The sequence below is a fragment of the Colobus angolensis genome, unplaced genomic scaffold, assembly GCF_000951035.1.
Source record: "Colobus angolensis palliatus isolate OR3802 unplaced genomic scaffold, Cang.pa_1.0 Scaffold222, whole genome shotgun sequence".
Taxonomy (NCBI): domain Eukaryota; kingdom Metazoa; phylum Chordata; class Mammalia; order Primates; family Cercopithecidae; genus Colobus; species Colobus angolensis.
The window spans coordinates 523172-546984 of NW_012115400.1; the positions used below are offsets into that span (position 1 = coordinate 523172).

Here is a 23813-nt window from a genome sequence, read left to right on the forward strand (position 1 = left end):
CATGCGCCCCCACACCTGGCTAATTTTGTATTTTTTAGTAGAGATGGGGATTCTCCATGTTGGCCAGGCTGGTCTTGAACTCCCAACCTCAGGTGGTCCACCTGCCTTGGCCTCCCGAAGTGCTGGGAGTACAGGCGTGAACCACTGCACCCGGCCATATATATTTTTTTGAGACAAGGTCTTGTTCTGTCACTTAGGCTGGAGAGCAGTGTTGTGATCATAGCTCACTGCAGCCTCCGCCTCCTGAGCTCAAGTGATCCTACCACTTCAGCCTCCTGAGTAGCTGAGACTACAGGCCCAGATGATTTATTTATTTATTTTGTAGAGATAGGGTCTCGTCAAGTTGTCCAGGCTGGTCTTGAACTCCTGGCCTCAAGCAACCTTCCCACCTCAGCCTCCCAAAGTGCTGAGACTACAGGTGTGAGCCATGGTGGCCAGTCCATGTCTTAGTTCCTAATCTTCTCCCCTGCATGGCTGAGGGCAGAGGCCAGGCAGGAGCATCTGAGAGACCCAAATTTGCATCCCACCATGGCCAGTTAGCAGCTGTGTGACCTCTGGTGGTGGCATCACTTTGCTGAGCCTGCCCCGAGGGTGACTGTGTGGCTTAAAGGATAGAGGACACAGAGTTCCCACTCCAGAAGCGACCTAGCGCATCCCTGCTGCCCCAGGGCCTTGGGAGCCTTGTGGGCTGGGAGTGCCCAGCTGCCTCTCTCCTGGGTCTTTGGTGGGCTGTAGGGAGCAGTGGGAGCCTGAAGTCCCTGGTGCTGAGGTCTGTGAATCCCACCTGCCTGTCCCTCTCTCCCTGTCTGCCTGACCACCATGCCCAGGTGGGTTTGCAAGCACATCAAGAAGCCCATCCGCTCCACCGTCCTCAGCCTGGACTGGCACCCCAACAACGTGCTGCTGGCTGCTGGCTCCTGTGACTTCAAGTGCCGGTGAGACAGGGCGTCATGGGGGAGGGCGAGGCTGACGTTAACTGACTGCTGACATCATAGCGGAGATTGGAGGGTGGTGGGGGAGCCACACCTGAAAGTTCTACACCGCACCTTCTAGACCTGCTCCAGAAATGCTACCAGTGGATCACCTGGGTGTCGGTTGAAGGTTCTAATCCCCGGGGAACCCTTCATGTCTCAGCTGGACATGCCTCTGCCCACCTCTTTTATTTTTTTGAGATAAGGGCTTGTCCTGTTGCCCGGGCTGGAATGCAGTGGTGCAATCATAGCTCATTGCAGCCTCCAAATCCTGGGCTCAAGTGATCCTCTGACCTCTCAGCCTCCCAAGCAAGACTACCTACTCCCAGCTAGATGGGATTTATTTATTTATTTTTTGAGATGGAGTCTCGCTCTATCGCCCAGGCTAGAGGGCAGTGGCGCGATCTCGGCTCACTGCAAGCTCTGCCTCCTGGGTTCACGCCATTCTCCTGCCTCAACCTCCTGAGTAGCTGGGACAGCAGGCACCCGTCACCACGCCCGGCTAATTTTTTGTATTTTTAGTAGAGACAGGGTTTCACCGTGTTAGCCAGGATGGTCTCGATCTCCTGACCTCGTGATCCATCCGCCTCGGCCTCCCAAAGTGCTGGGATTACAGGCATGAGCCACCGCGCCTGGCCGGGATTTGTTTTTTTTTTTGGAGACAGAGTCTCGCTCTTTCATCCAGGCTGGAGTGCAGTGGCGCGATCTCGACTCACTGCAACCTCCGCCTCCTGAGTTCAAGCGATTCTCCTGCCTCAGCCTCCTGAGTAGCTGGGACTACAGGTGCCTGCCACCATGCTTGGATAATTTTTGTATTTTTATATGTAGAGATGGGGTTTCACCATGTTGACCAGGCTGGTCTCGAACCCCTGACCTCAAGTGATGCATCTGCCTCAGCCTCCCAAAGTGCTGGGATTACAAGCTTGAGCCACCATGCCCAGGCCTCTGTTAACCCTTTAAAAATTTTTTTATTTTATTTTGAGACAGTCTCACTCTGTTGCCCAAACTGAAGCACAGTAGTGCAATCACAGCTCACTGCAGCCTTGACCTCCTGGGTTCAAGCAGTCCTCCCGCATCAGCCTCCTGAGTAGCTGAGAGTACAGGTGCACACCACCATGCCTGGCTACTTTACCTCTATTTTGCCTCTCCCGGTAGGATCTTTTCAGCCTACATCAAGGAGGTGGAGGAACGGCCGGCACCCACCCCATGGGGCTCCAAGATGCCCTTTGGGGAGCTGATGTTCGAATCCAGCAGTAGCTGTGGCTGGGTACATGGCGTCTGCTTCTCAGCCAGCGGGAGCCGTGTGGCCTGGGTGAGCCACGACAGCACCGTGTGCCTGGCTGATGCTGACAAGAAGATGGCGTGAGTAGAGGCCATCCCGGGGAAGGAGGTGAGTGCAGAGGAGTGGGACAGTGTGACTGACAGCTCTCTCCCCTCAGCGTCGCGACTCTGGCCTCTGAAACGCTACCGCTGCTGGCGCTGACCTTCATCACAGACAACAGCCTGGTGGCAGCGGTGAGGAATGGGGAGGGGGTGTGGTCACAGCAGAGAGCCCAGCTTCCCTCCTTTCTCCTGCCTCCCTCCTTTTTTTCTTCCTTGCATTCGCTCATGTACCAGAGTTGGGCAGAACAGGTTGGATTATGCTGCAGTAACTGAAAGTCCCTGGCTACACTTGCTTAACAGAGTAAAGATTTGGTCAGGTGTGGTGGCTCACGCTTAAAATCCCAGCACTTTGGGAATGTTGAGATGGAAGTATCACTTGAGGCCAGGAGTTTGAGACCAGCCCAGGCAACATAGTGAGACCTTTGTCTCTACAAAAAGTTAAGAAATTAGCTGGGTGTGGTGGTGCACCTGTAATCTCATAATCCCAGTTACTCGGGAAGCTGAGGCAGGAGGATCACTTGAGCCTGGGAGGTTGAGGCTTCTGAAATGAGCTGTGGTCGTACCACTGCACTTCAGCCTGGGCAACAGAAAACCTGTCTCCAAAAAAAAAAAAAGTCCTGGTGGCTCACGCCTGTAATCCCAGCAAATTGGGAGGCCGAGGAGGGCAGATCACTTGGAAGTCAGGAGTTCAAGACCAACCTGGCCAACATGGCAAAACCCCATCTCCACTAAAAATACAAAAATTAGCCAAGTTTGGTGGTGGGCACCCAGAGTCCCAGCTACTCGGGAGGCTGAGGCAGGAGAATTGCTTGAACCCAGAGGCAGAAGTTGCAGTGAGCCAAGCATGCACTCCAGCCTGAGCCACAGAGACTCCATCTCAAAAATAGAAAAAACAGAAAAAAGAGATTTACTTCTTGCTCACATTTTATGTCCAGTGTGGGTGTTGTGAGGGGCTCTGATGGAGGCTGTCCCCAGCATGCTGTCCCAGATGCCACGAGGGAGCCGGAACCTGTGGAATCATGCCCTAGGTCTTAACATTTCTGCCCACATTTTATTGGCGGGTGCAATGGCAAGGCCACGCCTAATGCAAAGGGCAGGAGTTTGGGGTGTGCAGTTCCTCCAGGTGTCCGGGAAGGGTACTGGTCTCCCTCCCGTCTGCCCACATCTGTCAAATCCCTTTTCACCCCTCTGCAAACAAAATGGGGATGCCAGGGTCAGGTCAGGCTTGCTTTTTGCCTAGAAAAGCAACCAGCTGCAGGAGTCTCCCCTAGAGCAGGTGTAACTGGCTGGGCAGGACAGAAGGCGCCTGGGCTCCCAGGGAGTCCCAACGCTGGCCTTGCTGGGGGAGGTGGCAGCCCCCAGCATGGCCCCCGGTTTTGATACACCTGCGATTCGGGCCTCCCTCGCTGTGGCCCGTCTGTGTCCTTGAGTTGGCATCTGCCTCCCGGGCCGCCAGATGCCCGCCTGCCCTCCCCTTCGGCAGCGCTCCAATGGCCCCCGCCTCCCCGCTCAGGGCCACGACTGCTTCCCGGTGCTGTTCACCTATGACGCCGCTGCGGGGATGCTGAGCTTCGGCGGACGGCTGGACGTTCCCAAGCAGAGCTCGCAGCGTGGCTTGACGGCCCGCGAGCGCTTCCAGAACCTCGACAAGAAGGCGAGCTCGGAGGGCGGCACGACTGCGGGCGCGGGCCTGGACTCGCTGCACAAGAACAGCGTCAGGTGAGGGCGGGGGCGGGGCCTTGACTCGCCCAGTAGCAGCGTCGGGTGAGGAAGGGGTCTGGACTTTTCGTACTGGGGCGTTGTGCTGGGACGGTGAGGACTGGGGGCCCGGAGGGAGGGTAGGCCTGCCCTCTACTCGCTGCGCGGGAACGGCGTCGGATGAGGGGCGGGCCCGGACGAGGGGACGGGGCCTGTTTGGGGGCGGGGCCTCGACGCTGCATGATAACCGCGTGGTTTGGCAGAGGGGGCGTAGAGGGCCCAGGGTAGGGAGTGGCTTCAACTCGCTGTAGGATTAACGTTGTGGGCGGGGCCCGTCTCCATCTCACCCTAGCAGCTCAGGTGCTAGTGGAGCCCGGGAGGGACACGGTGGGACCGACATAAAAGACGGAGTCGACCTCTTTTAGGTTGCATAAAAATAGCATCAGCTAGGGGCTGAGCAGCTAGCCTCACTCTGCATTTCCGGGACATAGCTGGGTGGGGACTGTTCTGTGGGGTGGCCAGGCAGTGACCAGCGGGCGTCCTGGGCGGGGTCACAGCTGGGGTGGGTCTGTTGCTAGTACTCTGCGAGGTGGGGGCGGAGCTGAGGGTCTCTCTGCAGCCTTCTAAGGATCTAGGGTGGGATGGGGGAAAAAGAGGCTCTCCAAAGCCCAAAAGCTGCCACCCACACGCGTCCACCCCGCGGCGAATCAGAGGGAGCTGTATGGCAAGACTGGCCAAGCCCTTCGGCCTGTAAAACTTCCTGTGGCCGCCAGATCCGATGGCTTCCTCAGACGAAACACCTTTGCCGGGCTGGGCTGTCAGCTTAGTCCCTGGTTGTCCCCACCCTCATCTCTTTCGTCCTGTCCAGCTGCACTGCTAGCACTGTGTACACTCCGCAAACACGTGTCTTTCCTGCCTCCCTGGACTTGAGTGTCCTGTCCCATTTGCCTGCACCTCGCACACCACTGCTCGTTCCCAAAGCAGAGCTGACTTCTAAGCTCACTACACCCCCTCTCAGCATTTCTCACTGAAGCCCACTCCCCAAGAAGTCTGGGAGCGCCTGGACAGGGTGAGCCTGAGCCCAGCGCCAGCACAGGTTGGATTCATAAGCTCCTCTTCCTCTTTGCAGCCAGATCTCGGTGCTCAGTGGGGGCAAGGCCAAGTGCTCGCAGTTCTGCACCACTGGCATGGACGGCGGCATGAGTATCTGGGATGTTAAGGTGAGGCTTGCCCTTCCTGGCTTCCCGCTGTGCCCCCCAGGTCAACTCTTTCCCCCCATCCCCACTCCCTGGAGATGACCCCCATCCTTCACTCCTGCAGAGATGGCACTGCAAGAGGATGAGGGCTGGGGGCGGCCCCTTGTCATCTGGGCCTTGGTGCTCACTGGGCACCCGTCTTCAGGGCCGGGATTCAAACCCAGTTCTGACAGACTCCAAAACTGCAGGTTCTCTGCCCTCTGCTGTCCTGGGGCTGAGATGGGTGATCAGGTCCCTGGGAGTGGGGTGCCTGCCAGACAGCTGAGAACCAGCCTGTCCGTTCTGCCTCCCTGCAGAGCTTGGAGTCAGCCTTGAAGGACCTCAAGATCAAATGACCTGTGAGGAATATGTTACCTTCATCCTAGCTGCTGGGGAAGCAGGGAGAGGAGTCTGGGAGGCTAATGGTTGCTTTGCTGAATGTTTCTGGGGTACCAATGTGAGTCCCCATAGGGGCTGCTCCCTCAAAGAGGGGACAGATGGGGAGCTTTTCTTACCTATTCAAGAAATATGTGCCTTTTTCTTAAAGAAATGCTTTCATTTATTGAAGAAAAAAAAAAATGCCCCCAAAGCACTATGCTGGTCATGAACTGCTTTAAAATGTGGAGGTAATAAAATGCAACTGTGTAAAAAAAAAAAAAAGCAATTGTGGACACGCCTATGTGGAAGGAGAGGTTTTTTGTTGTTATTTTCTTGGGGTCTTGTTAAGTTACCCAGGCTGCACTGGAACTCGTGGGAGCAATCCTTCTGCCTCAGCCTCCCAAGTAGCTGGGACTCCAGGGAGAGGTTGGTGTTTGCATAGCCATAGGTAGATAGCTTATTTTTACTGCTGGCCAACAACATTGATCCTGAAGCCCAGCAGCCTTATGCCAAATGGTTCCTTCCCCAATGCTGTCCATCCTGGGCTGCCACTCCCAAAACTGCCAGTACCAGGTGTCACTGATTGACTAGTCAAATTCCTGCAAAAAGGGGCTACACATTCCAGGTTGGTTGTGGAACTTTTGTTTTGAGATGGTGTTTTGCTCTTGTCACCCAGGCTGGAGTGCAGTGGTACGATCTCGGCTCACTGCAACCTCTGCCTTCCTTGGGTTCAAGCGATTCTCCTACCTCAGCCTCCCGAGTAGCTGGGATTACAGGTGCACCAAGCCTGGTTAATTTTTGTATTTTTAGTAGAGATGGGGTTTCTCCTTGTTGGCCGGGCTGGTCTCAAACTCCTGACCTCAGATGATCCACCCACCTTGCCTCCCAAAGTGCTGGGATTACAAGCTTGAGCCACCGTGCCGGCCTGGTTGTGGAACTTCATGGGAATTTATTTTGTCATTACAATGTTGGCAGTTGATTTCTGATACATGCTCATTTTAGATATACTTTTCCTGTGCTGCAAAGTGAGGTTCTGTCTTGGAGTTGCTGTCATGTCACCGGGTCCTGCACTGAAGGGCATTTGCACACTTTCGTGGCTTCTCTCAGGAAAATGTGGGCCTTGGCGACATCCAATGCCAGTGCTATTCCCCTTCTCCCCTAGAGTTACAGAATTATAACCACCAGGGGACATCTACAGGCCAGGCCAGGATCCTGGTGCAGCTTCAGCCTGCTGTGGCCTGGAAGGGTCCCTGCCTGCTGAGGCTTAAGATCCCAACTTGGCTAAAGGAGGGGAGGGAGCAGGCTATGGCATCTGAGGTCTCTCCCAGCCCCGATCCTGGGGTCCATTCCCACACCTTGCTCAGTGCCTCCTAACAGATGTCATGCCCCAGGGCCCCAGGTAGATATGTGCCCTGAACCTTGCCAGGTGCATGTGCCTGAACGTGGCACCATACCCAGCTGGATAAAAATGGCTCAAGCACGGCAGCCAAAGGATGGAGTGCAAAACAAAGATTACGATAATGTCAAGTTTAATCTGCCAAATATACAAGTTGAATTTGTGGAGCATGTTTTGCCTGGGTGCCACACAGTAAACAGAGGTTTCTTGAAATGATCAATGGGTAGGTAAAAATGGGCCTGGCCCTGGCTAGGTGGGTAGGAACTGGGCAGGGAAGGGCAGACGGGCGAGGCCTTGACCAGACAGGACTGACCAGGGACAAGCCATGACCCTCAAGGACCCAGGGGCACAGGATCCCGGATGACAGCCCCTCTCTGAATGAGCACCCAGGCAACACAGTCCGGGGCTGGGTATAGCAAACCTGTCGGCAGCTGCCCCCGGGACAACCATCCCCTTACGTGCTATCTACCAGACAAATGAAAGCTCTTCTTACCCCATCTCCCAGGCACCCCCCAGCAAGGGCTCTGAATTCTAAAAACAGCGAAAACATTCAAATGGTTACATATGAAATGCTGTCCTGCATCTTTCTGTCTCAAAGATAGCAGCTGCCCCTCCCCCAGCCCCCCCCCACATCCCCCAAACAATTTCTGTGCCAAGATGAAGAGGAGGCCCCAGGCCGTGGGGGGCTCCTGGCCGTGAGGGGCTGTTGCAGCGGCGCCAGGGCACAGGGTGGGCAAGACACAGCAGAGGTCCTGGCAGCGCGGCCCAGGTCCCCGGCATCTCCTCCCACATGTCGCGGTTACTTATTCAGGGAGAGTGACTGCATTCGTTTTCCTGACAATGTGGCATCATCTTTTGCTGAGGGTGGGAGGAGAAGGGCAGGGGTTAAAACAAAGCAACCCCCACCCCTCCCAACACACACGCCAGAACCCTAGAACCTTAGGTCTGAAAGGCTGCAGAAAACATCCTGTGCAACAAAGAAGGGACCCGAGGAGAGCCGAGGCATGGGAGAGGATTTCTGCTGCAGCTACCAGCCCGGGACCCCCTGACATTACTGACACGTTTCGGTGGCCAGACCACCTTATAGAAAGCTGTCCCCTCCACAAAGCCCCACCAACACACACTCTTGTGGGCAAATGGAAACTTCTCACTCCACCTCCCAGCAGAACCCTGTAATTCTAACCTCCCGCCACGGGTTCTGAAGTCTAAATTAAACGTTCCAACAGTTACATGTGAAGTCCTTTCCTGCTTGGGGTTTGTGAAGCAGGGTTGAATGGGAAGTTGGGACCACTGGATTTCTGGTGCAAGTGACAACATTCCTGAGCAACTGGTTTCCCCTTTCTGGGCCCGCTTCCAGGCAGGACAGGTGGACATGCAGGGGCTCTCACAGACCCCCAGGAGATGGAAGGCTGCAAGTCAAATGCTCCTATAAACGACTTAACTCCCATAGCCACCCTGGCCTAGAGGAACCTCCACCACCTCTGGCCTGCCTGGAGGGAGAGCACAGGAAAAGGGATGCCTGGGCCGGACGTCAAGCCGCTGTGTATCCAGCTCACCCTCCCAAGCCCTGGAGATGGACAGCGGTGGCCCCAGGCAGCTCTCCCAGGTTCCTAAGGCACCAGAGACCTTGGTGGGACCTGTGAGTCTCAGGCAAGGTCTGTACTAGGGGCGTGGTTTCCTGTGACCTCCTGCTGTTAGGAGTAGTAACTCCACCTATTGTGGACAGTGCTCTGCTGGGACTTCAACCCACAACTGACTCCATGATGTCGCTGGACCCTCCCGGTCCCCCGGCAAGTGGCAGGCACAGGGAGTGTGGGCCTCTCCTGAATGATCTCCTAGGCAGCAGTCACTCCTCACCACATCATCACCTCGCGGACAGGGACACGAGTTCAGGGCTTTGTGGCTGGCCCAGGATCAGAGTTGGGGGCTGTCCCTGCATGCGCAGCCCAGCCCTTACCTTTCCTTTCCTCTTCCTTCTTCCGGGCAGCCTCCTCCCGCTGTTTCCGGATGATGGCCAGTCGGGCCAGGTCGGCCTTGGCTTGCTCTGTCTTCCCAGCCAAGTGCATTTTCATGTAACGCTCTTTTGCCTTCTGCTTCTCAATCTCTTCTCTGTGTGGATAAAATAGTGTCACAGGGACATCTTTCCCACCACTGTGCCAAACCGGATGGGAGTCAGAATAAAGGCCAAGGATTCGGCCTAGGGCCAAGGTGGAAGGGGTGCTCTGGCTGTGAGTTCCTGGCTCCATGAACCCCCTGCTTGGTGGACATTCACCAAGAAAGTCAGTAGGAAGAAGAGGCCCAGGGAGAGAACATCTATGATTTCCAGAAAGCCTCAGCGGGAGAGGGGACAACGTCCACCTACAGCAGGGAGGGGAGGATGCCTGAGGGCTTCATGATCAGGCTCTGGTGGCCATGGAGAGAAGGGGGACCAGGCCAGGAGTGTTCCAGAGAAGATGACCAGGAGGATGAAAGCAGTGGGGACCATATCCTACAAGGAATGAAGGGCCAGGCGCACTGGCTCAGGCCTGCAATCCCAGCACTCTGGGAGGCCAAGACAATAGGATCACTTGACGCTATAAGTTTGAGACCTGCCTGGGCAATATAGCAAGACTCTGTCGTACAAAAAAGAAAATTTAAAAATTAGCCAGATGTGGTGGCACACATCTGTTGACCCAGCTACTTGGGAGGCTAAGGCAGGCGGATTGCTTGAGCCCAGGAGTTCAAGGCTGTGGTGAGCTATGATTGCATCACTGCACGCCAGCCTGGGTGACACAGTGAAATCCTATCTCTAAAAAATACAAACAAAAAAAGGAGTGAAGTGGAAGAAGCAGCCACAGGGCATAGGATGAGGACCACAATGGGAAACAGACACACCCAGTCTCAGGTCAACACCACACGACCCATTCTTACAGCAGCTCAGATGTGCACGGTGCTGCCCCCCAAAGACACAGCCCCCATCAGTAGGGGGATGGGAATAATCGCTGGGCTCCCATAGGACAAAGGTATCAGGAATGAACCCCCTAAGTGGAGTCAGTGGTGAGGGTCATGCGCTTCCTTTTGAGGATCTTCCCAAACCTGAGATTGTGAACTGGAGTGGATGCCCTTTGGGGTGAGATCAGAGGGCTTATTGGCACTGGGTTCCTGGAAGAGCCAAGTGTTGGGAGTGGGGGAGGGCCCTGCCTGGCAGGAGGCTGGGGGAGAGACTCGGCCTCCCAGAGGTCTTCAGGGTACACAGAGCTGGGGAGTAATGAGAAATCAGGCATGGGAGGTAGCCAGAGGGGAGGGAGAGGGACTTAGAGGGGATGGAAGGAGCAGACACCTCACTACAGAGATGAGGAGATAATACCTGGCGACCTGCAGATCCTAGCCCAAGAGGGACGTGACACACTCAGAAGCCTCTAAGCTGAGCCTCAGGAATGATGACCGAGGCAGCCCAAAGGCTCTGCAGGGCCCTTCAGTGAAAGCAAAGTGCCAGGCAGGGCGTCTCTGCAACCGCAAAGGGCAGAGGGAGGGAGCAATAGGATCCTTTTTACTGGTGAGGACACTGATGCCCAGAAAGGGCACAGCCTTATCGAAGGCTGCACAACTGCCAATGGCAGAATACCACAGTGGCAGAATACCCAGGTTGCTGGGTTTTTGAAGTCAATGCCAAGAGAAAGCTACTGAAGGGAGACAGAAGGGTCCTTAGCAGCTGCAATCACACCCAAGATCATGGCTTTCCCCATGAGGCTTTCACAGACACACCCCTCAGCCATTATCCTAAATGCCCAATCAGGAGAGAAACCAACAGGCTTCAACCTCTTGTAAGGCCCTTGAGGTCACCTGGCGGCTGCCAAACGTCAGGGCACCAGTCAAGGACTGATCCTGTGCCAGGTGCTTCAGTACATGATCTTGATCCTCATACAACTCTTGAGGAAGATATTTGCAGCTTCATTTTCACACGGGACTTGGAGAGGCCTGGGACAGCTGGCTGAGCTGCGCTGGGCTGGACTGCCTTTCTGGCCGGCACAGGCTCACAGCCCCCTTCCAGTCCTCAGGACCATGACACTACAGATGGATGCAGGTCAGGAATGGTCAGATCAGTGGGGTAAGGGAAGTCTCCCCAGGGTGTGGTGCTCTGGAAGAGGGGAATGGAGGGCAACCCTCTGTATCCTGCACCATTACCTCAAGCGTAATGCTCAGGTCTGAGTCTGTTGTCCTATTTCCCCTGATACCACGTATCAATTGGTGAAAACAAATTCTGTGTGGCTTTTTAAAGGCTACTGGAGGGCCGCTGGGGAATGAGACAGAAATAAACAGCCACAGCTCCCAGCCAACTGGGGACCTCAGCATCCCACAAGCCAACTGCTAGCCTGTATTCCCCGGGTCACAAGGCCCAGCCAGTGATGTTACCGTTCTCTCCTCGAAAGCTCCTTTGGCCCGTCCAGATCCAGCTGTGTGACCTTTTTGGTTGTCTGTGCCACCCGGTTGGGGTTCTCGATGTCGATGAGCCCTTCGACGCCTTTGCGCTTTTGCTAAAACAGGGCAAGAAGCTGGTTGTTGGAGTTCTCAGGTCCTGTGGAGCCCGTGAGGGCCACTCCCACCATCTCTAAACAGCCCATCTGGATGAGGACAAACTCATGCTCCACCCCTAGCCCACGCAGTGCTCAGCCCAAGTCTCACGGTGGGGACAGCTCTCTGGAGCATCTTCACCAGCCTGGGAAGAGCCCACAGAATGGCTTGCTCAGGGTCTAATAACTTGCCTAAGTCAACCAGGAAGTAGGTGGTAGATAAGAAGTGCGCCCTACCCCAGTGTGGAAGCACTCACACAGTGCCACTCCCCCACTTCAAGCTCAGCTTCCAAAAGCAGTTTTCCATGGAATCCCATGCCTGATTCTTCTTGCAAGAAGCGCTGGCCTGGAACCCCCAGGGCAGGGTGGGCCAAGTGTGTGCTGTCAGGACCAATTCCTGCCCACCTTAGCTGATGGACATGTAACTCAAGAATAAGCCACTGGATCACAGATTCTTCTTGCAAGAAGCGCTGGCCTGGAATCCCCAGGGCAGGGTGGGCCAAGTGTGTGCTGTCAGGACCAATTCCTGCCCACCTTAGCTGATGGACATATAACTCAAGAATAAGCCACTGGATCACAGACTCTACAGGTTTGGGGTGCTGGCCCAAGAATCTGGAACCTGCACCCTTCCACCTCCCCTGGGGAAGTTCCAGAAGAAAGGAGTGTGTTCTCAATGCAGCAGGTTTGGTCAAAGTTTCAGGTCCTGTCAATTCCATCAATTCTCCTTAAGGGGGCAGGGAGACAGCTTTGACTCCACAGAGCTCCCTCCACACACTTCCAGTCCAGCTGCACACTTACACCTCCACTCAGATGCCTGGCACTGTAAACTTAACATGTCCAAGACAGAACTTGAGATTCATCCTTTACCCAACCGGACCCTCCCTGCAATCCTAAGCATATCCTTGATTCCTCGTTCCTTCAGCAACCCCCAAATATGGCTTACATCTGTCCACTCTTCTCCACTGCCATTGTCACCACCCTAGGGCAAGCCATGATTTCTTTTTTTTTTCTTTTGAGACAGAGTTTCACTCTTGTTGCCCAGGCTGGAGTGCAATGGCACAATCTCGGCTCACAGCAACCTCGGTCTCCCGGTTTCAAGGGATTCTCCTGCCTCAGCCTCCTGAGTAGCTGTGATTACAGCCATAAGCCACCACCCCGCCTAATTCTGTATTTTCAGTAGAGACAGGGTTTCTCCATGTTGGTTAGGCTGGTCTCGAACTCCCGACCTCAGGTGATCCGCCCGCCTCGGCCTCCCAAAGTGCTGGGATTACAGGCGTGAGCCACCACGCCAGGCCCAGGACTTCTGATCTAAACACTGCTCTTACTCTCAACATCCTGTCATTCACTCTGCATGGAGAAGCCAAAATAATCTTTTAAAAGCATATCTGGAGGCCAGGCGTGGTGGCTCACACCTGTAATCCCAGCACTTTGAGAGGCCAAGGTGGGCGGATCACGAGGTCAGGAGATTGAGACCATTCTGGCTAACATGGTGAAACCCCGTCTCTACTAAAAACACAAAAAAATTAACCGGGTGTGGCGGCGTGCACCTGTAGTCGCAGCTACTTGGAAGGCTGAGGCAGGAGAATGGCGTGAACCAGGAGGCGGAGCTTGCAGTGAGCTGAGATCGCGCCACTGCACTTCAGCCTGGGCGACAGAGAGACTCCGTCTTAAAAAAAAAAAAAGCAAACAAATGTATATCTGGTCATGTCTCTCTCACCCTTCAAGGCCTTCCCCAGCTGCCACTACCCACCATAAAGAAGCCCCATGCCAGGTATGGTGGCTCATACTGTAATCTCAACACCTTAGGCGGTTAAAGTGGGAGGATTAGTTGCGCCCAGGAGTTGGAGACCAGCCTGGGCAATATAGTGAGATCCCCATCTCTACAAAAAATTTAAAAATTAGCTGAATATGGTGCCAGTCTGGGCAATATAGTGAGATCCCCGTCTCCACAAAAAATTTAAAAATTAGCTGAGTGTGGTGGTGTGTGCTTTTGGTCCCAGCATACTTGGGAGGCTGAGGCTGCAGTGAGCCGTGCACTCCAGCCTGCATGACAGAACGAGACCCTGTCTCAAAAAAAAAAAAAAAAAAAGAGAAAAAGGGGCCGGGGGGTGGCTCACGCTTATAATCCCAGCATGCTGGGAGGCTGAGGCAGGCAGATCATGACGTCAGGAGATCAAGACTACCCTAGCTAACACAGTGAAACCCCGTCTCTACTAAAAATACAAAAAATTAGCTGGGCGTGGTGGTGCGCACCTATAGTCCCAGCTACTTGGGAGGCTGAGGCAGGAGAATCACTTGAACCCAGGAAGCGGAAGTTGTAGTGAGCCAAGATTGCACCACTGTACTCCAGCCTGGGTAACAGAGCGACACTCTGTCTCAAAAAAAAAAAAAGAAAGAAAAGAAACCCCAACCCCTTCAACAACTACACAGGAGATGCCCTTGCCAATCTCTCCTCCTGCATCTGGACCACTCCGCTCCTTACCCACTAAGTCACAGCTACACTGGCCCCTGTCTGGTCCTTGAACATGCCAAGCTTATTCCCACCACAGGACCTTTGCGCTTGCTAATCTAGTTTCTCAGTTGCTCTGCATGCCAATTTTTACACAGCTGGCTGCACCCTGTTTTTGAGATCTCAGTGTATAAGATGCTTCACCACCACAGTGCTTTTCCAGGTCTCCTCAATCACAGTCTGTTAGTAACACTTCTCACTACTTGAAATGACACTCTCTGTTTACTTCTTTATTGTCTGTATCTCCCATAGAGTGTAAACCCTCAAGAGCAAGGACGTTGTCTGCAGCTACCTTTGGGACTGGTACTAAACGGTCACTCAATGTTTGTTTGTTGAATGAATGAGTCCAGGCCCCAGGTCCTCAAAACACTCAGTACCTGGTAGTCATCTTCTTCATCCTCACTCTCATCTGAGTCTAGAGATTTCTTCTCCTTTTTGGGGTCACCTGCAGCCCCATCTCCACCTTCTTTTTGCTCCTCTTCTTCCTGTTTCAGAAATGGACAACCTGCAGAATCAAAAATGCAAAACAAATCCCCAAGACTGTGACCCCATCACCCCCCAGACTGTGGACCTTGAGAAATCAAGCCTCTGGAAGGATGGAACCAAGGATGACAAGGGTCCTACTGTGACCCTGGCCCCCAGGGAATGGGACCTGGGCCAGGCACAGGCAGCCTATGCACTCAGCACCACAGCTTAGAGGCCATTCCCATAGTCCAGCAAGCCCCTCACACAGCCACAGAAGGCCCTGCTCCCCTTCCTAACCCAGCCACCTCAGCAGCCAGGGTGAGAAGTTTGTTTCCTGGAGTCAGAAGGACTCAGCCACCAGGCTGAAAACCACCGTCCTGCTCAGCTCCCACCTGCCGCATGCAGCTGCCAAATCATGCTGGCATTCCCAGGCAAGTCCTCTCCGCTCTCCACTTCACTCCATGGCAAGCCATCCCCCCCAACTCACCCAGACAGGTGACCTCCTGCACCAGCTTCCCAGAACACCACCTCAGAAGGCTGCTTCCTTCCACCTTTCTCGCCTTCCCACCAAAAATGTCCCTTACAGAAACCTCATGTCCTTCATCTCTTGGCACTTGCCCACATATTCTCCATGTCCTGCTCAGCTGCCAGCTCCCCCAAGGACCCCTCCCAGACCCCACAGCTGGATGTGGCCTTTCCCTTCTTGAGGCTCCTGGGGCACGTCACAGCTGTGTACTCATCTGGCCCTGACTGCTCCCTTAGGCCCTTGATCCAGGCATCAATCTAATGATGTGGTAAAGATGCAGATGCTGACGATGGGAACGTATTCTATTTCCTAACAGTGGCCTGGATAATGTACTATGGGAGCAGAGAAGAGGGAACTACTACATCAGCTGGAGGGGAGGCACAAGTCACAGAGGAGGAGAGGCTAAACAATGTCTCCAGGGATAGAGAACACACTGCCGATGGGGGTGTGGGAAGTCAGGGCACATGTCATGTGCAGTGTGGCAAATCGTCCTGTGTGGCTGCAGCAGACAAGCAGGGGTGCTGGGAGCTTGAGCTGTGAATAGACAGGGCCTGCAGGAGGGAGAGCCTCCAGAAAGTAGGTGCGAAAGACCAAGAACGGGGCCCCACTAAGGCAGCTGCTGCAGAGTGGCCACAGTTCTTTCTAACCCATCCAGGCAGAGGATGCCCATGCCCTGACTGTCATTGGTTGTTCTGAGACTCACACCTGGGGCTCACTGCCCTCCCGACCGCCACGGGCTGGCTTGTCCCTGTGAATGGGTAGTCCTTGCCTGGCCTCTCTGTGAACCAAATTAGCAGAGCACCACCCTGGGCCACTAGCGTGGCCTGGACAGGCACGTACTCACCCTGGCCTTCTGCTTCTCAGCCTGCAGCTGCGCGTCGATCTCCTCAGGGCTCGTATACTGCCTCGCCCGGCCTTTGTGGCCTCCCTTTCTCCCTGCAGGGACCCGCAGTTTAGAAGGTGAGGGGGGAGGCAGCTGCCTCGACTGTTCTGACCTCCCAAGGGCTGTGTCCTGCTTGGAGTGCTCTCATCAGAGGCCACAGAGGCCTCACCTACCCCTCACCCAGCACCACCCAAACCGACACCTCCATTCTGTGTTCAGAGGCACACAGGAAGAAACTTGTGACCATCTGATGCATCACCAAACTGTGTACTAAATGATGACTCCCACACAGAAGACCGGAGGGGAAGACATGGCGGACGGTGCACTGCAGTGACTGGCTACATCCCCTGGTCCCTTACAATCTAAGCATAGTGCACTCAGATGCAACCACAGAAACATGTACCACTTACACCCCTGCCGTCACTATAAGGGCTTTTTACGCAATGTTTGGGCACAGCCAGGGGCGCTTTTTTTATTTTTATTTTTTCTGAGATGGAGTCTCGCTCTGTCGCCCAGGCTGGAGTGCAGTGGCACAATCTCGGCTCACTGCAACCTCCGCCTCCCTGGTTCAAGCGATTCTCCCGCCTCAGCCTCCCAGGTAGCTGGGACTACAGGCGTGGGCCACTATGCCCAGCTAATTTTTGTATTTTTAGTAGAGACGGGGTTTAACCTTGTTGGCTGGCCAGGATGGTCTCGATCTCTTGACCTTGTGATCCGCCCACCTCAGCCTCCCAAAGTGCTGGGATTACAAGCGTGAGCCACTGCGCCCGGCCAGCCAGGGGCACATTTGATCCTCAGAACAAACCTGTGGTACAGGAGTGATAGCTGGTCCCATGTCACAGACCAGGAGACTTAGACCAAAGCAGAGTGCTGAACACCACGAAGTTTAGAGTCTGACTCCCAGGTTCTACGCTTACTGGCTTGATGACTTTGGGCAGCTATTTAACCTCTCAGTCTCCGTTTCCTCATCTGTGTCCCTACCTCACAAGGTTGTCACAAAGATAGATGAATTTATCAATATACAGAAAGCTGCTGGAATAGCGCCTGCTACTGAATAAGCACTACAAAAATGTTCGCTAATAGCCGGGCACGGCAGCTCACGCCTGTAATCCTAGCACTTTGGGAGGCTAAGGCAGGCAGATCACTTGAGGTCAGGAGTTCAAGACCAGCCTGGTCAACATGGTGAAACCCCCTCACTACTAAAAATACAAAAATTAGCTGGGCATGGTGGCACATGCTTGTAATCCCAGCCACTTGGGAGGCTGAGACAGGAGAATCGCTTGTACCCGGGAGGCAGAGGTTGCAGTAGCTGAGACTGCGCCACTGCACTCTAGTCTGGGCCACAGAGCAAGACTCCATCTCAAAAACATTTTTAAAAAATAGCTAATGGTTACTTTTCCCTCTAATCTAGTATTTGGTGGAAAGACAACAACAATAAAAACCACCACTGAGCACATAAGCAATTTACTGCAGGTATCAGAAATACAATAAAATACCTCGTGTTCATCTTAGTAGTTTGGCAAAAAGAGAATACTTAAGGCAAAAAAAAAAAAAAAAAAAAAACCAAACCTACAGGCAAAAACTTTGAGCTTAGACTAAGAAATGACTGGCAAAGTACAGCTGAAAACAAACCTGACTGCACAGTCTTAAAAGTTGGCCGGGCGCGGTGGCTCAAGCCTGTAATCCCAGCACTTTGGGAGGCCGAGACGGGCGGATCACGAGGTCAGGAGATCGAGACCATCCTGGCTAACACGGTGAAACCCCGTCTCTACTAAAAATACAAAAAACTAGCCGGACGACGTGGCGGGCGCCTGTAGTCCCAGCTACTCGGGAGGCTGAGGCGGGAGAATGGCGTGAACCCGGGAGGCGGAGCTTGCAGTGAACTGAGATCCAGCCACTGCACTCCAGCCTGGGAGGCAGAGCGAGACTCCATCTCAAAAAAAAAAAAAAAAAAAAAGTTAAAAATGTGCCTAGCAATTAAAGTGTCAGTTTTATAGTCTGACCCTCTTCACCCAGGACACCAGGCTGACCCTTGCTAAAGCCATCAGCCAGTTTTAAAGCAGGGTGGCATCCCCCTCTGCTGGTCCCTGAGTATGCAGGGGTGGCTGTGGCCTTAACTTCCACACACGACCTCTCCTGGAAGCTGAGGCCCACCTGATTTCCAGAGTCTGTCTCTGAGCAGAGACTCTGTAATCAGCCAGAGTTGCTCTGCACTCCAGAGGCGGTAGCAGAGATACTAGTCTCCTGATTCCTTACAGCAGCTGCAGAGCCATAATTGGGCGGCTACAGACCACACCACCCATTTTTAATGACTACCTAGATTCCCAGGGGTGTCTAAGTATATACTTACTAAAGTCCTATTGTGAGAGAGCAAGTGTGCCAAGAAAAAAACCAACACCCTTTCTTGAATACACCAGACAACATTAACAACCCGAAATTAAAAAAACACTTTGCAGTTAACATAATACAAACAAGAGTTGGTCCTTTGCTCTTGGGGAGTTTGATACTTTTAACACCTTCATGGGTTTTTGCGGTTTTCGGATTAGCCCAAGAAAACGTACACCTTGTCTACCCAAAAAAGCTTTTCACAAGCCCAAAGACCATTTAGCTATGAATTCATATTTAAGGTTTTCTAATTGTAACCTCCAACCTTTGCCCAAAGTATCCATTAAGGAAAACTTTGGAAGGAGGATGGCTCATTCAGCAACCTCCTTTTACAGATGAAGGGACTGGGGAACAATAGCAGAGAGACTTTTCCAGCCACAGAATAAATCAGTAGAGAGCTAGTTGTTTAAACACATTTAGCTCTGTAATGCCCAATTATCTCTGGAGTCAGGAAGCGATTTAGGTTTGAAAACGCTCCAGGCAGATGTTTCTGTGGGTTGAGTGCATTAACCAACATAACACATGAGCTACCAATACAAATATATTTGTTTTGTGCCAGGAGGTAGCCAGGCACTCTGTGAGCGCTATCATTTTACCACCCCAGCCCCAACTCACCCAGCTAAGGATTAGCCCAGTGTTTCAGATGAGGGAGGTTAACTTGTTCACGACCACAGAATTAGACAGTGACATAGCTGGGATTCAAATTGGGGAATATCGATTCTAAAGGGGGAAACAGGATAGAGGACGGGCTACAATGGACTGGGCAGTCATGGACCTTCTTAGAAGGCCAAAAGCTGGCAAAGCCTTAAAAATAGGAATAGTTATTGCTTCACTGGGCACTTTTAACGACTGCCTGGCACTGTACTGCCCACTCCACATGGATTACCTAGTTGAAGCCTCCCAACAGTACTACGAGGTCGGTACAATCGTTATTCCCATTGGCAAAAGAGAAAACGGAGACACAGGAGGTGGAGCGACTGGCTCAAAGGAACACACCGAGCCATTACCGAACAGGGGAGTCGAAACCAGGTCTGCAAGGCTCATGGGCATCGCCTTAAGTCTTCCTACGCAGGCCTGGCTGAACCGAAGCCAGAAAAGGCCCACGTTTTACGCGAGAGGCAGGCGGGCCCGGCACAAGCGCGGGACGCGGTGACTCAGTTCCCAGCCAGCCTAAAAGTGGGATAAATTCCAGAACCCCTAGGCCCGGAGAAGCGCATCCTAGATCCGGGTTTCTACGCTGGCCAGGACCCAGAGCTTCCGAAACTCCTCAGACCACTGACGGAGTGGCTCTTGGACACCAGTCCTCAGTTTCCCCATCGGGACAATTGGGCGTCGAGGCCCAGGCCTGGCTCTCAGCCAGTGCGGACAGCCTCCCTCTGCGCTGCTCTTAGAGACGCCCACGGGCTGAGGGGACAGCGGGAGCCGGACTGGGGCCGCCCCTCTAGGCCTGCGGGCCACGGGCGCCCGCCCCTCACCTCCTTTAGGCATCGCGGCTCCGGCGGCTGCGGCGGCGGCGCCTCGAACTGACACCGGAACCGGAAATGTCTTGGGCTCGACTTCTTCCGCCCGGCCCAGTCCCCGCCGCCGCCGCCACCACCTCAGTGGCCGCAGTGGCCGCAAGGACCCGGACCTCAGGGAGGGCTTCGCACGGAGTCGGAGTGTCCTGCGCGCCGCCTAAGTCCAGGCTTGCCCGCGCGCTGCCAGGCAACAACGCCCCCAGTCTCTCCGTCGGAGGAGACGCGTGGCCTTGCCGGCCACTCACCGGAAGTGAGGGCAAAAGGCACAGCGACTCTGGAATTTTATACAGGCATTGCTGAGGACACCTAAGATGACGCAATCTCCGCGCGGGGTGGGCGGGGCTCCGCGAGGACCTCATGCCTCCGAGCTCGCCTGAGGAGCGGAAGCCGTCAGTCGAGAAGCAGATACCCAAGGTCCCGGAGGTTCGGTAGGTGTTTTCCCTCTGTTCTCGATTACCTTGGCAACGGCCGAGGCGGGAGACCCGTGGTCTGCACCGTCCTGGGGGGCGATCTGAGTGGCTGGACTCTCAGCCAGCCACTGGGATGTGTTCAGGCTTTGGACCTTGAGGTCGGAGAGAGTCCCGAGAGGAGGCGGCGCCCCCGTTCATTCTTCTGAGGGGCGGTGGGTTTGGGGTTTTTCTTCTAGGATTCTCACGCCGTTTTCTCTGGTAGGAACGTCTTCTGTCTAAATACTGATTGTTTTTCTAAGCCAGGTTCAGGTGCTGTCCTTTTTATGAGTTTTCCCCACAATCCCGCACTAATATCTTCCTTCGCTCCTCCTCCCCTCTTTCCCCGGGCGCCGCTATCTCTCTTACACCTCCCGGCACATCTTTCTTCTCGATCTGATTACCTCCTACCTCCTCTTTCCTCCTCGATCTGGTTACCGCCTACCATTTCCACCTCGGGGAGGCCTCTTCTGACTCCCAGGCTGGATCAGGGCCCTCGAATTTCCCTGGGTCATAGAAAAGCGATCATTCTCTTGTCACAGGCTATGCGCCCTGGGGCCAAGACCGGAATTCACCTGTATCTAGCTTCAGCGTAGGGGAGACTAGTGCGAAGACCACTGATTTGGGAGTCAGGGGCCCTCCAGAGTCAGGCTTTGCGAATTCCCAACTGTGTGACCCTGAGTCTACCTTTTAGAGTTTGATTCCTCATCTATATGGTTGTTTTAGAGAGTTCGTGAGAGGAGGCTCGGGGGTGGGGGGAGGTTCTTAGTCAGATACCTTACAGAAGGGAGTGACGGAATGAATTTGAGAGAGATGAATCTGTTATGCTGAAAGGTAAATACTTAACCTGAATTCTCTCTAGCAGCAAGGAAATGCTGTGTGGTTTGAGAAACGCTTTGCTATTTAGATTTGGATTGGCCTCTTATATGGGAACTACTATATGGGAACTACCTGACGTGTCTTTATGGAATATGTTGTTTGGTGTGAAAGAGACCTTGGCAATCAGCTAATCCACTGCTCTCATTTTACAGATGAAACCGAGGACCAGAGAGGGAAAGTGACCTCAAAGTCACAGAGTATTTAGAGCTGGACAAGAATCGAAGCCTGCAACTGCAGAGACCAGAGATCTTTCTGCTATCTATACTCTTGGGAAGCACATCTGAAAGTACTTTGATTTTACAACCATCTTTCCCTTTTTACGTTTTGTTTTGTTTGTTATTGAGACATGGTCTCACTCTGTCACTTAGGCTGGAGTGCAGTAGTGTGACATGGCTCACTCTAGCCTTTCAACCTTCTGGGCTCAAGTGATCCTCTTGCCTCAGCCTTCAGTGTAGCTCAGACCACAGGCATCTACCGCCATGCTGAGTTAATTTGTGATTTTTTTTTTTGTAGAGACAGGGTTTCACCTCATTGCTCAGGCTGGTCTCAAATTCCTGGGCTCAAGCGATCCTCCCACTTCAGCCTCCCAAGGTGCTGGCCAAGACCAGAATTACAGGCATGAGCCACCGCACCTGGCCTTCCATCTTTGCCTTTTTAAATGCTCACCCCCATGGCTCCCCGAGTCACAGCCCTCCTTATGCTCTATTGTAATTGCTTTTTCTCCTGTCTTTTTGCTAAAATGTCACCTTCTAAGGGGCAGAGGCTGTGCCTTAACTGTTTGTTCTGTGCTCCCAACATCCAGTATAGGGTTAAGCTTGTAGTTGAAGTTAGCTAATGACAACAGCAGATGTCTCCTAGGCACGCATTATACACCAGGCATGATAGATACAATTATAATGAAGTCTTTGCAATGACCACATAAGGTAGCTTCCATTATCCTCATTTTACAGATGAGGAAACAGAGACTTAGGAAGGTTAAGTACCTTTCTGAAGATCACAGCGGGTAAGTAGCAGAGCCAGAATTTGAACACAGTCTGGGTGCTGAGCCCTGTCCCATAGCTGTGACCTTGTGCTGACTCAAGGAAGTCAGCCTGTACTAAAATAATGACTGACAAAGGCCTTTGGGGATTTGAGACTCAGAAACCAATTCATTTTTCCCCCCAGATCTTTGCAAATTATCGTGTGGAAGGAAAATGCCTAAAGTCAAAAGAAGCCGGAAAGCACCCCCAGATGGCTGGGAGTTGATTGAGCCAACATTGGATGAATTAGATCAAAAGATGAGAGAAGGTGAGTAGGGGAGTTCCTGTCTGGGTGGGCTGAGTTCAAGGGTCAAAGGCTTAGATGCTTCCAGGGGATAGGCATAAGTGCAAATATAAAAAGAGGGTGGTCTACTAACACTGACCTGTTGTGTTTGCTTATGAACTCATGGAAATACAGTAAGTGCCCAAAAATAAGATAATATTAATGAAAAGGTCCTCAAAAAGCTTTTTTTTTTTTCCCAATTTGAATATAAAAAGTTATGAAATATAGATCAAATAGTCTACCTATAGTTATTTACTATTTTGGTTAGATGTATATTTAAAATCATACAAAATATATTTATTTGGAAGTGCTATTCGTTTTCAGTCTTACTGATTAATCTTTGCAGCATCTGTTTTCTGTCACTTCCGTGTAAATGGCATGTGAACCTGCTTTGTGAACCCCTGTCCTATGCTGTCTTTGGAAATTTTATCTGAAGCCACAAGCATCTGTTGGCCTTAAATGATCACAGTGTGGCTACTTAACCAGTGTACTTTTTTTTTTTTGAGATGGAGTCTTGCTCTGTCTTCCAGGCTGCAGTGCAGTGGCGTGATCTCGGCTCACTGCAACCTCTGCCTCCCGTGTTCAAGCAATTTTCCTGCCTCAGCCTCCCGAGTAGTTTGGATTACAGGCACACGCCACCACGCCCGGCTAATTTTTGTATTTTTAGTAGAGATGGGGTTTCTCCATGTTGGCTAGGCTGGTCTCCAACTCCTGGCCTCAAGTGATCCACCCACCTTGGCCTCCCAAAGTGATGGGATTACAGGTATGAGCCACTACACGAGGCTGAAGTTACTTTTTAAAGTAACTTGAAATGCTTGCTTGTAACTAACCTAATCATGGTTATTATGAGGTCGTACGTCCAGCAGTAATTACTAAATTAAATCAGTGTTAAATTACTTTGCCCCTTTTTAAAAAAACTGTTGATACCAGATACCTTCTACTAAATACTCAGAACTTGCTTTGCGATTTAGATTTGGATGGGCCTGTTGCAGTAATCAGGGTCATTCTGGGCTGAGAGATTTCTTCCCCAAACAGCTGTTTATCAAAATAAAGGAAATGGGAGCGTGCTGGAATAGAAGAGATTTTTCGAGTCCTTGAAAGTAAATTAACTTCATTTTCTAAAGGGTGACTTTTGAGGGGAGGAGGAACCCTACTTTGTGTTTAGAGATTCTTTACCTCCAGAAAGAAGTTTTCTTTGTTCTGTTTTTCTTCTTTTTGTTTTTGTTTTGAGACGGTTTCACCTTGTTGCCCAGGCTGGAGTGCAGTGGTTCAATCACAGCTCACTGAAGC

The 23813-nt window shown here is 52.8% G+C and overlaps 3 protein-coding genes across 7 annotated transcripts in view; 2 read left to right on the forward strand and 1 right to left on the reverse strand.

Moving 5' to 3' along the window:
• The window catches only part of ARPC1B (actin related protein 2/3 complex, subunit 1B, 41kDa), a 9638-nt gene extending 3691 nt beyond the window's left edge, over positions 1–5947 (forward strand). The window contains exons 4-9 of the mRNA XM_011943810.1: positions 828–935; positions 2127–2333; positions 2411–2486; positions 3868–4073; positions 5182–5272; positions 5605–5947. Coding sequence (XP_011799200.1) covers positions 828–935; positions 2127–2333; positions 2411–2486; positions 3868–4073; positions 5182–5272; positions 5605–5643 — 727 coding nt within the window. The 3' untranslated portion in view covers positions 5644–5947. The remainder of the gene's footprint in view (positions 1–827; positions 936–2126; positions 2334–2410; positions 2487–3867; positions 4074–5181; positions 5273–5604) is intronic.
• Positions 5948–7177: 1230 nt separating this feature from the next.
• Positions 7178–20178, reverse strand: PDAP1 (PDGFA associated protein 1). 3 transcript variants are annotated; one of them, XM_011943808.1, is made up of 6 exons: positions 19855–20178; positions 15956–16047; positions 14498–14605; positions 11454–11575; positions 9019–9170; positions 7178–7919 (listed from the first exon to the last, which is right to left on the reverse strand). In XM_011943808.1, the coding sequence occupies exons 1-6, from the start codon at positions 19865–19867 to the stop codon at positions 7861–7863; spliced, it is 546 nt and encodes a 181-aa protein (XP_011799198.1). In that variant the 5' UTR covers positions 19868–20178; the 3' UTR covers positions 7178–7860. The 3 variants fall into 3 exon arrangements, with proteins under 3 accessions (XP_011799198.1, XP_011799199.1, XP_011799197.1); XM_011943809.1 differs by lacking the exon at positions 7178–7919 and adding an exon at positions 8162–8551; XM_011943807.1 differs by lacking the exon at positions 7178–7919 and having other exon boundaries at positions 8226–9170.
• BUD31 (BUD31 homolog (S. cerevisiae)) overlaps positions 19928–23813 on the forward strand; it is an 11009-nt gene continuing 7123 nt past the window's right edge. The window contains exons 1-3 of one of the 3 annotated variants that reach the window (XM_011943805.1): positions 19928–20324; positions 21374–21507; positions 22386–22508. In XM_011943805.1, coding sequence (XP_011799195.1) covers positions 22415–22508 — 94 coding nt within the window. In that variant the 5' untranslated portion in view covers positions 19928–20324; positions 21374–21507; positions 22386–22414. Of the gene's footprint in view, positions 20565–21373; positions 21508–22385; positions 22509–23813 lie in introns of all 3 variants that reach the window. The other 2 variants (XM_011943804.1, XM_011943806.1) reach the window with 2 other exon arrangements.

Coding starts and splice junctions, on each gene's coding strand:
- PDAP1 (XM_011943807.1), bottom strand. Junction 11,576..14,497: donor ATGAAGAAGATGACTACCAG/GTACTGAGTGTT, acceptor GCCCTGTTTTAG/CAAAAGCGCAAAGGCGTCGA. Junction 9,171..11,453: donor GAGCTTTCGAGGAGAGAACG/GTAACATCACTG, acceptor TTATCCACACAG/AGAAGAGATTGAGAAGCAGA.